Genomic DNA, 15136 nt, shown 5'->3' on the forward strand with positions numbered 1-15136 from the left:
GGAGGTGACCTCGTCAATGAAACAAGATATGCACTCCGAAGGACGTCGTGCTATTTTCCCTCAAGAAAGCAGGTACTTTCTTATCAGAAAGATATCAGAATATACATGAACAATAGAACCTTTACTTAAGCACTACGATTTTAACTTATGTACTTCCTTTTTAAGTAAATTAATTCACAATCTTTGGTATTTGAAATATTACTTGTTAAACATTTTCTAACTGATCGTTCCAGAGAACTGCAATACCACCGTTGATAATGGGACAAAATTAGGCCAAAGGTTAAAAAAAAAAAATTTAAATCAGGAAGCTAGTTGGTGGCCCAGCTGAGAAGTGGAACGCAGACTCCTCAAAGTCAGCATATGGGTGTAACAACAGAGAAAAAGGTTATAAAAGGCCTTGAAATTAACATTGCTGAAATACTACTATAAAGTCTTATTACTATATATAGTCTTGGTTCAGAATCTTTTTTTTTCTTGCGGTACTGGGGATGGAACTCAGGGGCATTCTACTTCCGAGCTACACCCCCAGCCTTATTTTTTTATTCTTTATTTTGAAACAGGGTCTCACTAAGTTGCAGAGGCCCTTGTAAGTTGCTAAGGCTGTCCCAAGAACCTGCGATTCTCCTGTCTCAGCCTCCCAAGCACTGGGATTACAAGTATGTGCCACCCACCACACTGTCTCAACAAATTTTTTTTTATTTTGTTTGGTGGTATTGGGGGTGGAACCCAGAGGCTTTCTACCTCCGGACTATATTCCCAGAGCTTTTTTTTATATTTTATTTGGAAACAGGGTCTCACTAAGTTGCTGAGAGCCTAAGTAGCTGAGGGTGGCTTCGAACCCATGCGATCCTCCTGTCTCAGCCTCCCAAGCGCTGGGATTACAAGCGTGCGCCACCCCGCCTGGCTTTCAACAAATATTTTTTAAACAGCTACTTTTCACCAGCACTGAAGTGATCTTAAGGATTAATGAGACACATGTCCAGCAAGGAGTTGACAGACCAAAGTTAAGGACAGACAGTGCAGGCCATCATACACAGCGTGACAGGCACTGAGCAAGGTGAGGACAAACAACCATGATGGGATGGAAGGAAGGGAGAAGAGCTTCTATAGTTTGCCTTATGGGGAAAAGCACATTCCAGGCACCAAGAATAGTATGTACAAGTTAAATATATTAAATTCCATAGGCAGGTGAGAGTGGGCTAGCACAAAGCTGAAGGGCATCAGAGACCAAATACCTTCATTTATATATTTTTCCATCCTAAGATGCACCCATTTGGTTCTCACAACTGCCTGTAATTTAAGCACATGTGGTCCTCTTTAGCGGCTGGTTAGCCAGAGGCCTCACAGCTACCTCGGGGCAAAGCCAGTCTCCAGTATGACTTGATAGCCCATGTCTGTCACCATTCCGTGCTGCAATTTTACACAAAGCCAGTACAGATCACTGTATAAAGCTCAGCAGGCTCTCTGGGAGGAAAGCTGTACTTAAGCAAGGACTTAAGACTAGCAAACATTTCAGGGATGAAGCCACAGCTTAGGGTATAGGAATCAGCTACTGAAAACATTAGTTTTCAGAGAATTCCTGGGCCCTTCATAATACAGAGTTGCCAGCTGAGAAAAAAAAACATTCATCCAACAAGCACTAGAGAACCTGTTAGTAGCAATTAATATAAAATGTACTCTTTCCTCAGGAAATAGAGGTAGGAAGAGGAACCTGTTTTCTATTTTACTTTCAAAGGAAAGATCTATTTTTTTCTTCTTCTTTAGTACTGGGGATTGAACCTAGGGGTGTTCTACCTCCAAGCTACACTCCCAGACCTATTTTATTTTGAAACAAGGTCCTGCTAAATTGCTGAGGCTATCCTGGAACCTGCAATCCTCCTGTCTCAGCCTCCCAAGTACTGGGATTACAGGCCTGTGTCACCATGCCCAATTAGATTTTATTTATTTGGTGGCACTGGGGGTTGAACCCAGAAGCTTTCTACCTCTGGTCTATACTCCCAGACCTTTTTTAAATATTTTATTTGGAAACAGGGTCTCACTAAGTTGCTGAAAGCCTAAGTAGCTGAGGCTGGCTTCGAACCCATGAGATCCTCCTGTCTCAGCCTCCCAAGCGCAGGGATTACAAGCGTGCGCCACCACGCCCAACTAGATTTTTTTTTTTTTTAAAGGGCACAATACTTCCTCCAGACTGAGGGGATGAGGTATGAGGATCGTATGTAATGTATTAAAATTTATGGTGGCGCAGGCTTGTAATCCCAAGGAGGCTGAAACAGGAGGATCACAGGTTTAGGGCCAGCCTCAGCTACTTAATGAGGCCTTCTGCAAAGACTCTAAGGCCTTAGTGAGCCTCAGGTAGTGAGACCCCATTTTTTTTTTTCCCCCGGGTCTGGGGATGGAACCCAGGGGCATTTGACCTCCGAGCTACACCCCCTGCCCTATTTTTTATTCTTTATTTTGAAACTGGGTCTCACTGAGTTGCAGAGGGCCTAAGTAGCTGAGGCTGTCCACGAACCGCGATCCTCCAGGTCTCAGCCTCCCGAATGCTGGGATTACAAGCATGTGCCACCACGCCCGGCTATGAGACCCCATTTCAAAATAAAGACTAAAAAATACAGCTTGGGGTGGAGCTCAGAGGTAGAATGTCCCTGGGTTCAATCCCCAGTACCACAGGGAAAAAAATTTTGTTTGGATGTTCTTTACATAAACAGTTTTGGATACCTTTATGGAAGTGATCAGTTCTGACATAAACATTCCTAGATGTGGTATTGAAACTCATCACCAAATCGTGTCTTGGAAACATGGTCTGAATACTTTTACCAATTCTGTCAATGAGGAGCCGATTCAGAGGCTACACAATACTCACTGCAGCTGCCCCATCATCTGGAGTCCAGAGATGTGTGTGAAGGAAGTGTGTGTGGGAGGAATACTGCTGCTATCACTACAATCAACTCCAGTATGGGCTGTCCACGCCACACGACTCCACCACCTGCTGGTACCAAAATCAGACTCCTCAGGGAGTCTGCATCCTGGAGCAGACCTGTATCTTCTGTCCCTATTCCCTAGGATGTAGACATCTGCAGGACAAAGCCGACAGGCTGTCAGGCGACCTCAGTGCATGAAAGCATGGGTAGGGCTGACGCTGAATGCCAGAACTGCTGTCATGAAGTCATTTGTTAAGTAAATTCAGAAGAGGTTTGTTTTTAACCAGCAGTAACAGGATATCTGGAATTTCTTTTTCTCCTTCAGAACCCGTCACACATCACATGGTTTTCTAATGTGAAATGTGACACTCAGAAATAACAATGATGTAAAAATATAGCATTGTGAACCCAAATGAACTCTCCTTCATGCAGGTAAAGACCCATTTTTTTTCTCTTTACGGTCCTCACCTCTCACCATTCCCAGGCTCATTTCTGTGCCGGTCCTCTATATACCCATCAAGAGCCCAATCCTACCCCAGCCTAATACCTCTGCCCTTTGTAATCGGGCCTCCCAACCTCGATGGTTACCAAGGATCACGTCCCAGCCATCTTCCCCTTATGAAGGCAGTTGAAAGAGAATTTAGGATTGGCATACTAGGTTCTCATCTTGGTTCTCTTTTTTATTTGTACTGGGGGTTAAACCCAGGAGCATTCTATCCTCAAGCTACAACCCAGCTAACTACCAACTCAGCAGCTTACAGAGACTCTCAGTAACCTAGCGAGACACTGTTTCAAAAACAAAAAATAAAAAGGGCTGAAGTAGAATGTACAAATAAAAAATTTTTAGAAAGACAAAATTGCTACAAGAATCAAATAAAACTATAAAGCCACTGTGTGAGTGACAAGCGCCTCTAACCTCCCTGTGCTCCTCTGCGGCCTAACTCACCACCCACCTTCAGCCCAGCTACCATCCGATCCAGGGCACTCCCCCTGCGCCTCCAAGCACTGCTTCCCTCCCCAGACCCACAAAAGAGATCACTCAAGCTCCACGGATTTAACATAAACGTTTTTAATAACCTGGATACTTTCAAGAAAAACAGGGAAGCCCTGTCTCACTTCGGAAGTTTCTCCACCTGCCCCTGCCCCGCAAGAGGCACGTGTTGGTGGTGACCAGTGCTTTAAGAACTCAGGACATTTTAAAATCTCATTCTAAACTCTGCCTGTAGCTGATGGTGGCTGAGAACTGTGAGAGAGCCAAGAATAAATGGCTTCAAACACAGACTGACCTTTTCTGTACCTGGTACCGCCAGGCAGGGCTGGCCCTGCACACCCCACACAGCCTGCAGTCTCTCCTCTGGAGCAATACACTTCTCTTAAAGAGCTATAAAAAAAATAGCTTGGGTTTGGGGCCATATAGTCTCTATGGCATCTACTCAATTCTGCCTTCTAATCTGAAAGCAGTCATAGATAATACATAAATAAGTGGGTGTGGACTGTATTCCAATAAAACTACTTAGAAAAAAATGATGTCTAGCCACAAGGGTCTGGTGTTTGACTCCAGCCCTAGAGCAAAACAGAACGCACAATCTGAAGTGCAGCAAAATTTGTGCTGCAAAAGCAGCACCTGTGCTGGTGCTCCCTCCCGTCCACGGGCTCTGGAGGTCCACGTGAACAGGCTTGCTAAGGACGACACGGCAGGGAAGGCACGAAGCCCATCAGGACCTCGACACCTACCCCTAAGAGGCAGTGCCAGACCGGTCCCATTTCAGGGAATCCACACTACCTCATTTCCTATGTTTCTTCCCGTTTTACAGTATCTCTATGTAGTCATCAAGTCAGCCACCACTTGCTACTATTCTCGCTATTCTTTCATTTCAGTCAAAAGAACTAGGCAGAATAGGTTTGGGGAAGAGAACTAAAGCCCAGGATTCTATTTGATAAAGACATATAATAGGTTCTTTAAAAAAATAAGTTACACAAAATTTTCAGGACACAAAACTCATATCCAGACCACAAGTCACAGAAAAGACCAGAAGCTAAAAAATTTAAGCCTCACATAGAACAAGGCTTCCTCACTGCCTGCCCACTCGGTCCTGATAAGCCTTCCCAGACGTCCTACTCTTAGGAGAGAACTTTGGCTTGTACGACAGAACCGTGACCTCCCACGACTTCAACAGAATCATCTCCAGGATTGGTACAGAGCAGACTGGGAACCTGGAGTGACCTTTTCTCAGGGCTCCACTGTGCAGTGTGGCAGCAGACTCAAGGCCACCATTGCCCTCATCCTCCACTGGCCTGCCTGCAACACAGCAGCTCAGTGGAAGGATGCAACCGCCCTTTCCCTTCCTTGCAGCCAGGGCAGACCAGGTATGGTCTGTATGGAAGCTACTCTGTCAGTCACTGCTGCTCAGGCGCCTGTTTAGGAGATGGAGCTGTGGTCACGACAACAGTGGAGACTGCTTTGGAGGAACCAGAAGCGGTGCCCTGCTGGAGATGGGATGCGGGGACAGTCTGGATGCGCACCTGTTTGCAAAGAAAAAAGGCCTGGTCAGCGGACTTTGAGTAGGCACATGCCTCAAGAACAGCAAGGGAAACAGACGGGTCGGATGTGGCCAGGACTCTGCCCTGGACCTTACCTGTGTGGCCTGGCCTTGCTGCTGAAGCTGCTGCAACTGCTGGGCAGTGAGGAAACTAACAGGCTTATTGCCAGCAATGAGCTTCGTACCTGCTGGCATGGTGGTGAGGATGATATTGCGGCCCAAGCCGCTCAGGCTGTGGAGGAAACACATGTGTAAGGAAGGTCTAACCTAACTACGGAGTAGTATCTTTGGCCTAGATTTAGGGCCTGCCCTAAAGAACTGGGAGCTCTGATACCACTTAAACTTCAAGCTTTAGCCAGGCATGGTGGCGCATGCCTAGAATTCCAGTACTTGGGAGGCTAAAACAGGAGGATTGTAAGTTCAAGGCAACCTCAGCAAGTAGTAAGACTCTCATTAACCTAGTAAGATCTTGTTTCCAAATAAGAAATAAAATGGCACGGGATGTGGCTCAAAGGTAGAAACGCCTCTAGATTTAATCCCTAGTACCACAAAAAAAAAATTTTTTTTTCAAGCTTTCTGGGTTCAAAAGAACACTAGCTACTGAGCCTCCCTTCTTCCCAGTTTTTGTACTTCCCATGGCTAGGAAAGAGTGAGCATAGAAAGCCTTGGTACTCCAGATAAAAATGGCTAAGCTCTACACCCTGAGCAGTGGGACGAACACAAGAACCCAGAAGGGTGTGTGGTCCTAGCAAAAAAATAATCCCCGCACTTGGGAGGCTGAGACAGGAGGATCGCGCAGGTTTGAAGCCAGCCTCAGCTACTTAGTGAGGCTTTCAGAAACTTAGTGAGACCCTGTTTCCAAATAAAATATAAAATAGGTCTGAGAGTATAGCCCAGAGGTAGAAAGTCCCTGGGTTCCACCCCAGTACCACCACCAAAAAAAAAAAAGACAAAACAAAGCCCTCCCAAGCCAGACATGGTAACACATGCCTGAAGTCCCAGTTAGTTGGGAAACTGAGGCAGGAGGATAGCTTGAATCCAGGAGTTCAAGGGCCAGGCTGAGCAACCTAGCAAGACCTCATTTCTTAAAATAAAAAACAAAAGCCAGGTGTGGCGCGGCAAACTTGTAATCCCCACGCTTGGGAGGCTGAGACAGGAGGATCGCACAGGTCCGGAGCCAGCCTTAGCTACTTAAGTGAGGCTCTCGGCAACTTAGTCAGACCCTGTTCCCAAATAAAATATAAAATAGGTCTGGGAGTATGGCCCGGAGGTAGAAAGCCCCTGGGTTCCATCCCCAGTACCACACACACACACACACACACACACACACACAGTTGGGCCTGGCAGTGAACGCCTATAATCCCAGTACTTGGGAGGATCCCAGGTTTGAGCCACCCTCTCAACTGTCCTGGGTTCAGAGCCAAAGGTCAAAGGGAGGTGGTTCCTCACACTCACCTCAGGCCCCCTTCCTTGCTTTCCTACCACTCAACATATTACTTTATTATTATTCCCCTCCTGCTCTAGAATATAAGCTTGGAGACAGCACAGATATTTGCTTTAACCACAGTACTAGGTGGTCAATAAAGATTATCGATGCGCATTATGAGAGACATCAGAGGGAGGCCTCAGAAACACCAGGCACCCTCCCATTCTTTCTGTGACAATGACTGAGACTTACATCCTCCCTCCACCTCCACCCAAATTCACCCCAAACAGCACTCACTTGGCTCCCAGGTTGCCTTTGATGATGGGGGCTGTGACCACACTCTTGCCCTTCATTGGCTGGCTAATCACAGAGAGTGGGACTGTGATCCGAGTAGGCAGCTTCCCCTGCAGAGATAAAGCAATCGGCTTTTGTGGGACAGGAGGTAAGAAGAAAGAAAAAAAAAAAAAAAAAAAAACAGCAAACATTACCCACAGGGTCGACAAGTATGGAGCAAGCACTACAGATGCTTCCAGCCCCCACCCCCAATGCTCCCAAATTCCTGGGGTTTGGCCCAGGTAGACCTAATATAAAATGGCTCAGACACTGGTAGTATCACCCTCGTCCACACTTCCTAAAGAACAGCAGCCTTACAGATCTGCTCTCCTCAGGATAAAACCTGAACTTGAATAGGAAGGCAAGCATGTGTTCACTTATGCAGTGTCCTATCTAGGCCCCTTGGCGGGAGAGTCTTTCTCGTCTGGTATCTGCAATCACATGACAGTGCTGGACACACAGCAGCTGTGTGGTGAAACAAACGTGAGGAAGGACAGAGAAGCTCAAGAGCTGACAGACAGGCGTGTGGTGACACATGGCTGCGACCCAGTACTTGGGAGGCTGAGCCTGGAGGATCGCAGATTCAAGGACAGCCTCAGCAATGGAGTGAGACTCTCAGTAAGACCCTGTTTCAAATAAAAATAACCAGGGAAAGAAATGTAGATCAGTGGAAAAATGTTCCTGGGTTCCACCCTCAGTACCACACACACAAAAAAAGTTAATAGAAAAAGTGCACCGCTACCCCATCACTGGATGCAAGCTCTCTGGGGATCAGGCGATCAGGGGAACAAACAGCCAGGCATGCGGATGAGAATGAGTCACATTCTACGGTACAGATTCTCCAAGATAAGAGAGGTTAGTTAGGGGACACGGAACATACACTCAACCAAGCCCAACTGCTCAGATAATAAGTACCAAGAACCTTAAAAAAAAAAAAAAAAGGGAAAAGCCAAGCTTCTTACGGGCTTCTGGAAAGTATGAGGGTTACTTCGCCATCTGTTCTCAAGCTGTTTGGTTTCTATGCTTGGTTAATATGGGGTGGGGGGGGGAGCCATGCTCAAGGCAAGTGCTATACCACTGACTACACCTCTAGTTTAGTAATACAACTTACATGCAGTAAAATCTCATGCAAATTCAATCTGATTTAAAAAATAATTCAAAAGGGGCCCAGAGGCTGAGGCGGTTGATCACAAGTTTGAAGCCAGCATGGGCAACTTAATGAGATCCTGTCTAAAATAACAATAAAAAGGGCTGGAGATTTAGCACACTGGTAGTCTGAGTTCAATCCTCAGTATGAGGGGAAAAAAGGACACAGATTTTTTTTTTTTTTCCCCCGGTACTGGGAATGGAACCCAGGGGCTTCCTACCTTCAAGATACACCCCCCAGTCCTATTTTTTATTCTTTATTTTGAAACAGGGTCTCACTGAGTTGCAAAGGGCCTAAGTATCTGAGAATGGCCACACACTGCGATCCTCCCGTCTCAGCCTCCCAAATGCTGGGATTACAAGCGTGCACGCCCCCACACCCGGCAAAACACAGGTGTTTCTAAGGGCTCACCGCACAGGTTAATTCTAAAGAGGCCAGGCACCCCACTGCACTGCGCTGCAGGCTCCATGCCAACATCCACAGGTTACTCAAGATTTGCAGCCTGTTAAAGAGTAACTAAAGATGTCAACAGGCACAATACCTTGAGATGGTGGCTCCAAATGGATTTACTGATGGGTTATTTTTAAAAACACTTAGACCACCAGTTCAGTGACTAAAACTATTCTAACCAGCTGATTAAAGAAAAAGCACCATTCACTGCTTCCCGCCCCACCAAATACTCTCCGGTGACTTTACCTAGACTGAGTATAACAGGGAGATGATCCTGGGTAGGATCTTCCTGGGTATGAAAGACTCCAGAAGGTAGGGGGGTAGGTAAGGTAAGTGAGGTTTCCTTGCTTCCTCATTTCGCCTTCTGTGATATGGAAACCTAAGAAATTATTTTGTGTTTCTACTTGGCTTCTTTGTTTTAGTGATATGTATGTCCTTCCTTCACCACCCTGGCTTTTATCTGAAATTACTGAGCTTTTCCTGAGAAGCTTGCTTAGAAAAGTGAAGCCGTAGCAGGGCATAGTGGCGCACTGTGTAATCCCAGTACGTGGGAGGCTGAGACAGGAGGGTTACAGGTTCAAGGGCAGCCTCAGCAAATAGTGAGACTCTCATCAAGCTAAGGAGACCCTGTTTCCAAATAAGAAATAAAATCAGGCTAGGGGTGTAGCTCAAAGGTAGAATGCCTCTAGAACCAATCTCCAATTACCCCCACACACACAAGTGAAGCCATGTTTTATATTCTCCATTACACACTTCACCAGAACAGTGTCCTTATTCTGCAGCTAAAGAAAGCACATGTACACACGGAAAAACATACCTAAGTCTCTATGAAAATCTGGTTTATAACTGAATCATTTCAAATTGACTTTCAATAATTCAAAAATATGAGATTCCCTACCTCATGCTACTCAGAACTGTTTCAAATGGACTATCAGTTATACGTTTAAAAACTCAAAATTGTATGAGAATAAGAGTTAGTACCTCTATATCCTGGAAAAAGGGAAGCACTGGCACAAAACCCAGAGGCCATAGAATACTGATAGATCTAATCAAATGAAACTATAAAGATCTGTTGAGCAGAAGGTTCCAAGTACAAGAAAAATGACAGACTAGAAGAAAATATTGTCTGTACGTGAAAAGATAAACAGGGCCAGGGATGATCAGGTGTGGTGGCACACACCTTTAATCACAGTATTCTGAGACAGGAGTTTGTTCAAGACCAGCCTCAGCAATTTAAGTGACATTTTAGTAACTCAGCGAGACCCAGGTTCAAAACAAACAAATAATTAAAAAGGGCTGGAGGTGTAGCTAGGGAGTAGAATGCCTCTGGGTTCAATCTCCATACCACAAAATAATAAAAAAATAAACAGATACACAAAGGGCCAGGGTTGGGGGTATAGCTCAGTGGTAGAGGTTTACTTAGCATGTACAAGGCCCTGAACACCACACACACACAAAAAAAAAAACCAAACAAACAAACAAAAAAAAGACTTAAAGGCCACATCAGATCAAATGAAAAGTCCTCCCCCCTCAAAACTGGACACGTGTTATTCACCACTAGAGAGCAAGTGCCAATCTCACTCAGTGACCAGGAAAAAAAGCTGAAAAAGAACTCCCTTTCCATGAGTAGGACAGGAGCACAAGTTAAAAAGACTCTTGGCTTGAACCAAGGGTACTGACTGGGGTCGGGGGAAGGGAAGACGTGCTGATGGGAACACGACCTCCAGGGGCCTTTCTGAGACACAACTGGAGTGCAAAGGTTTCCATTATGTGCACCTTGATGGCTCCTCCTCGCACTCTCTGCTTCAGAAATCCATGTTCGAATACATGTACAAAAGCTTTCACTGTGGCTATGAGAAGAGTGGAAAGTTTCTTTAAAAGAATCCTATGGATGTAAAAGGACACAATTGGCACCCACGTAGGGCTTAGGATGATCCCTGAAACTTTTAACTGCAGGGAGCCAGAGCTGCGCTGAATGTGACATTTAACAAAACAAAACAAAAAACGGCAAATCACAGAATGATATATAAAGGCTCTCTTAGGTTTGCTTTTTTGTGTGTTTTTCCTTAACTAATGTATACATGTACAATAATCAATTCTCATGAAGAAAGAACTGGAGGAGTGTAAAAGAAATATTTTACTCTGTATTATTGGCACTGTTCTTTAATTAAAAGAATGTAATATTTTATAAGAATGTAATATTTTACAAGAATATATGCACATACTACAATTGTGTGTGTGTGTGTTACTAGTGGTAGAACACAGGGTATTTCTACCTACAGGATATACTTCTAGACCTATTTTATGCTTTATTTGAAAAAACAGGGTCTCACTAAGTTGCTGAGAGCCTCACTAAGTAGCTGAGGCTGGCTTTGAACCTGTGCGGTCCTCCTGTCTCAGCCTCCCAAGCGTGGGGATTACAAGCGTGCACCACCACACTCGACCATACTACACGTTTGTAAACTGTGTTTCAAAAGAAAACAAAAAAAGTCTATTAGTAAATAAATCTGTTTGGTCAGGACTTCCACTCCTATGAAGAAGTTTCCTAGTTTTTAGGGCGTCTCCTGCAGGAGAGGGAGGTAAATAACCTGAAGAAGTTTCCTCAGCAGGGGCCTACTCTTTACCACAGATGTTACTCACAGTCTGGGACGTGGACACAACCGTGGTGCTGACAGGGACCTGCCGCACAGTGGGAGCTCCTGTCCCGATGCTGATGGGCGTGCTTGCGGCCCCAGAAGCCACAGCCACAGTCTTGGACACAGCAGCGTTCATACTGGGCAAAGATACTGCTGATGAATGAACAGTTCCTGACCCACTGGCTACTGAGGCCCCTTGCTTGGCATGGGCGGCCACAGTGATGGTCTGGCCTGCTTTGGGAGGCATCACTCCCAGTCCCTGTACGATGCGGATGGTGGCAGCTGGTTTTGCTTCCGAAGAGGCCACAGTGTTTTTCCCCTTCTGATCTGCCACACTCACACCAAGAGCTGGCATCAAGCGAAAAGCAGAGCTGGAGGCCTCAGTTGGCTTGAGGTCAGGAGTCACTTTGACCACAGTGGCACCTGCAGACGAAGGGGTGTTGGCTGAACTGGCCTTGGCAGGACTGTCAGCGGCATGAACTGGATTGGAAGTGACATGTAAGGTAGCGGAGATGCCTTTGCCTGCAGTACCACTTCCTGTCCCAAAGAGATCCTGGGTCAGCTTGACTGTGGTGACCTGGGATTTGGCCAATGTGGCCATCATGTCTGGAGTGATTCTCAGAACTGTCTGGCCCTTGGCATCTGTGGTGATGGAAGAAGGTGGCAGTCGCAGCACGTCCTTGCCCTGGATACGGAAGTTTGTGGCTGTGAGTGGAATGCTGTTGCCTGTCTGGGCCTTCACACCAAGCTGTCCGGTGATGGCCACCTGGATGGGAGAGACGCAGCACTGATGAAGGGATTCACGGTGCTAAGCTGGTCGCCCAGAAGAATCAGGAAAACTTCCATTTCATGAAAGTATGTTTCATATATTTTTAACTTTATATTTTGAAATATACACAAAAGTAAAGAAGAATATAATACCATACCCACACCACTCTTTACCCAGCTTCAAAAATAAATGGAGTCACTTTTGTTTTATCTATCCTTCCCTGCTTTGGGGAAGAAGGGAAGAGAGAAGTGGAATTTCATTGGGAGGGGGAGATGCTGGAGTTTAAACTGAGGACCTCACCACTGAGCTGTGTCTATACCACCAGCCCCAGAAATTAGAATAGTTTATAGTAAATTCACAAGTGACCGTGTTACTGATCAAACCGAAGTAGACATCTCCAACCTAGAAAAAAACTTTCTGAACTAAAAAAATATACATAATAATAATCTCAGTGCTATCATCACTACCCAACATAATTGCCACTGGTATATATTCATATTTCCCCATCTGTCTCAAACACTGTGTCTACTTATAGCTGAGCCACCTCCACTTGGACAGCAGCAAGGGGGCTGAAGCACACGCGCGTAGCCAGGCTCCCTGGGTGCACGTGGCAACTCCACAGAAGGCCAACTGGCTCCTGTGACACATTCCACTTTAGCCTGGTTCTCTGAACTCTTCAGAAGCAAAATTCCTCTAAAAATTACCTGTACTCCTACACTCATTGTTTCTACTTCCCTATCTTACATTCTTTTGAACCCATTCTCAAAAAGCCCCAGTCCCCCGGACCCAGTTATGTCTCAATAGACGCGCATACCTTCGCCATCCTGACAGAGGTATTGCTTCCTCCCACCTAAGCACATTTCTCTATCCATCTGTCCCCACGCCTCAATTTTCTTCCACCAGGGTAAATAATGCCACCCCCTCCCCAGTCCCTCTAGCCAAAGCCCACAAGGTCATTCTCCCCCATTTCTCAGCCTCATACTAAAGCCACCAGTAAACCCAGTGGCCCTAGACTCGCAACTTCTCGCCATCTCCAAGTTACCCCACTTGGGCTGCCACAACTGCCCCCGTTCTTGTTCTCCAAGTTCACTGGACCCAACACAGCCAGGGGAAACCCATCAAATTACCCTGGCCCACAGTCTACCAGCAGTTTCCTATTGTGTTTAATCTAAAACTCAAGCCCAACATAATCTAATCAATGGCTACTTCTCCCACCCTCATCTTCCAATACAAAGGCTTGCTCACTAATAAGCTCGAGCCAGAAAAGTTTCCTTATTGTTCTTCAAATATATTCTTGGCACAAAACTCCTTCACTTTCCATACCCAGGCCCAGACTGCTTTACCTCCCAGTGACCACCATAATCATGGCACATTAATCTTTCTCAAATGTCACCTCAGAGAGGCCATCTTCCATTGTCCTAGCTAAAATAGCACACTACCATTCTCCACCTCTTCTCTGTCTACTGACCCTCACAGCTTTTCCTACTGTGTAACACTGAATTAGTTACTGGTCTCCTAGCCCTATTAGAATCTTGAGTTCCACGAACGCAGGAGTTTAGTTTGTTTAATAGGTCACTATATCACCAATCCTTAGCACAGCGCCCACCTCACACAACAGACAACTGCTGAATGAAAAGGTTACTTCAGCTTCCTCTATAAGATGGGGATTTTGGAAGTGGCTACCCCACACTGCTGAGACAGTGCAGTGCGGGCGCAGAGGATGCACCCCTTTCAGTTGCTAACCTGTCTCAAGGTTCTTTGAAGTGAAATGATTATCCTTCTATATTCACAACCAAGAAATTACATATAGATTCTACCTTTCGTAAACTAAAAAGCAAATTAAAATATGACCACAGGAATTCATGGAGAGTCTACTCTAAAAGCAGAAATTCAAATACTGAAAGCTGAATTACATCGAAAGAAAAAGAAGAGATTTTTGGTAACCATAAAGGTTGCAAGGCCTTGGGTGGGAACTCACATCTGAAGTACCTATACACTAGGGGCCAAAGATGACAGGTCTTTCTTCCAAAGGCACACAGTCTGTTCGGGAACCTCCCATCCCAGTGGTCCTTCGCTTGAGGACAAGAGTCAACCTGCCTGCAGAGTTCCGCCTACCTGCTTGATGATGTTCTGTCCTGTGACATTTTGAATGACGGCAGTTGTAGAGGCACTTGGAGCCGAGCTCCCAGGAGAACTCGTGGCTGGCTTACTCACAGGACTGGCTGCCGCAGGAAGACTCGTCACTGTAAGCCCTGTCTGCCCGGGGCCAGGCCGCTGCACAGTGGCCGCCGCAGTCTGTGTCTTGACTGGAACCGTGGCCATAACTGCCTAGTGCAAGGTATGAGGTTGAGAGCTCAGTAAGACCATGCGATGGGTCTCCTCAAACTGGTTACCACCCAAAGGTTTACCTGAAAGTACTGCTACCTGCACAGGGCTTAAGGCTCATCATTCTCTGAAATGGACCCTGTCATTTTCTTATACTTGCCTAGAACATCTTTATTTTCAGAGTATCTTCACACTGAATATCCCATTTTATTACTACACACTAAGAACAAATACATTCTACTCACTTTGAATACAATAAAATAAACTGAAGCAAAGAGAATAAGGATCGTCCCTAAAATCAAACAGCAAAACCATGGTATAGCTAAGACACATGGCTTAGGCACAATGAAGAAGTCTAGGATTCAGAGTCAGGAAATCTAGATTTATATCCTACCTCTACCAGGATCCTAATGTTCATATCCTGGGCAAATTACTAAACACTAAACACTGAAGGTCTGATTTCTAACATGCTTATAATCCCAATACTTGAGAAGCTGAAACAGGAGGATCACAGGTTCAAGGCCAGCCTCAGTTACTTAGTGAAGCCTCTACATTTTAGTAAGACCCTGTTTCAAAATAAAGAATAAAA

At 45.5% G+C, this 15136-nt stretch overlaps 1 protein-coding gene across 4 annotated transcripts in view; it reads right to left on the reverse strand.

Moving 5' to 3' along the window:
• Positions 1–5318: 5318 nt before the first annotated feature.
• NFRKB (nuclear factor related to kappaB binding protein) overlaps positions 5319–15136 on the reverse strand; it is a gene marked incomplete at both ends in the record, with an annotated part of 34995 nt that continues 25177 nt past the window's right edge. For all 4 annotated transcript variants that reach the window (XM_080719473.1, XM_080719472.1, XM_080719471.1 and 1 more), the window contains 5 exons: positions 5319–5444; positions 5558–5693; positions 7185–7291; positions 11458–12219; positions 14338–14550. In XM_080719473.1, coding sequence (XP_080575599.1) covers positions 5319–5444; positions 5558–5693; positions 7185–7291; positions 11458–12219; positions 14338–14550 — 1344 coding nt within the window. The remainder of the gene's footprint in view (positions 5445–5557; positions 5694–7184; positions 7292–11457; positions 12220–14337; positions 14551–15136) is intronic.

This window comes from Muscardinus avellanarius, assembly GCF_963383645.1.
Source record: "Muscardinus avellanarius genome assembly, chromosome: 1".
In the NCBI taxonomy this organism is placed as follows: Eukaryota; Metazoa; Chordata; class Mammalia; order Rodentia; family Gliridae; genus Muscardinus; species Muscardinus avellanarius.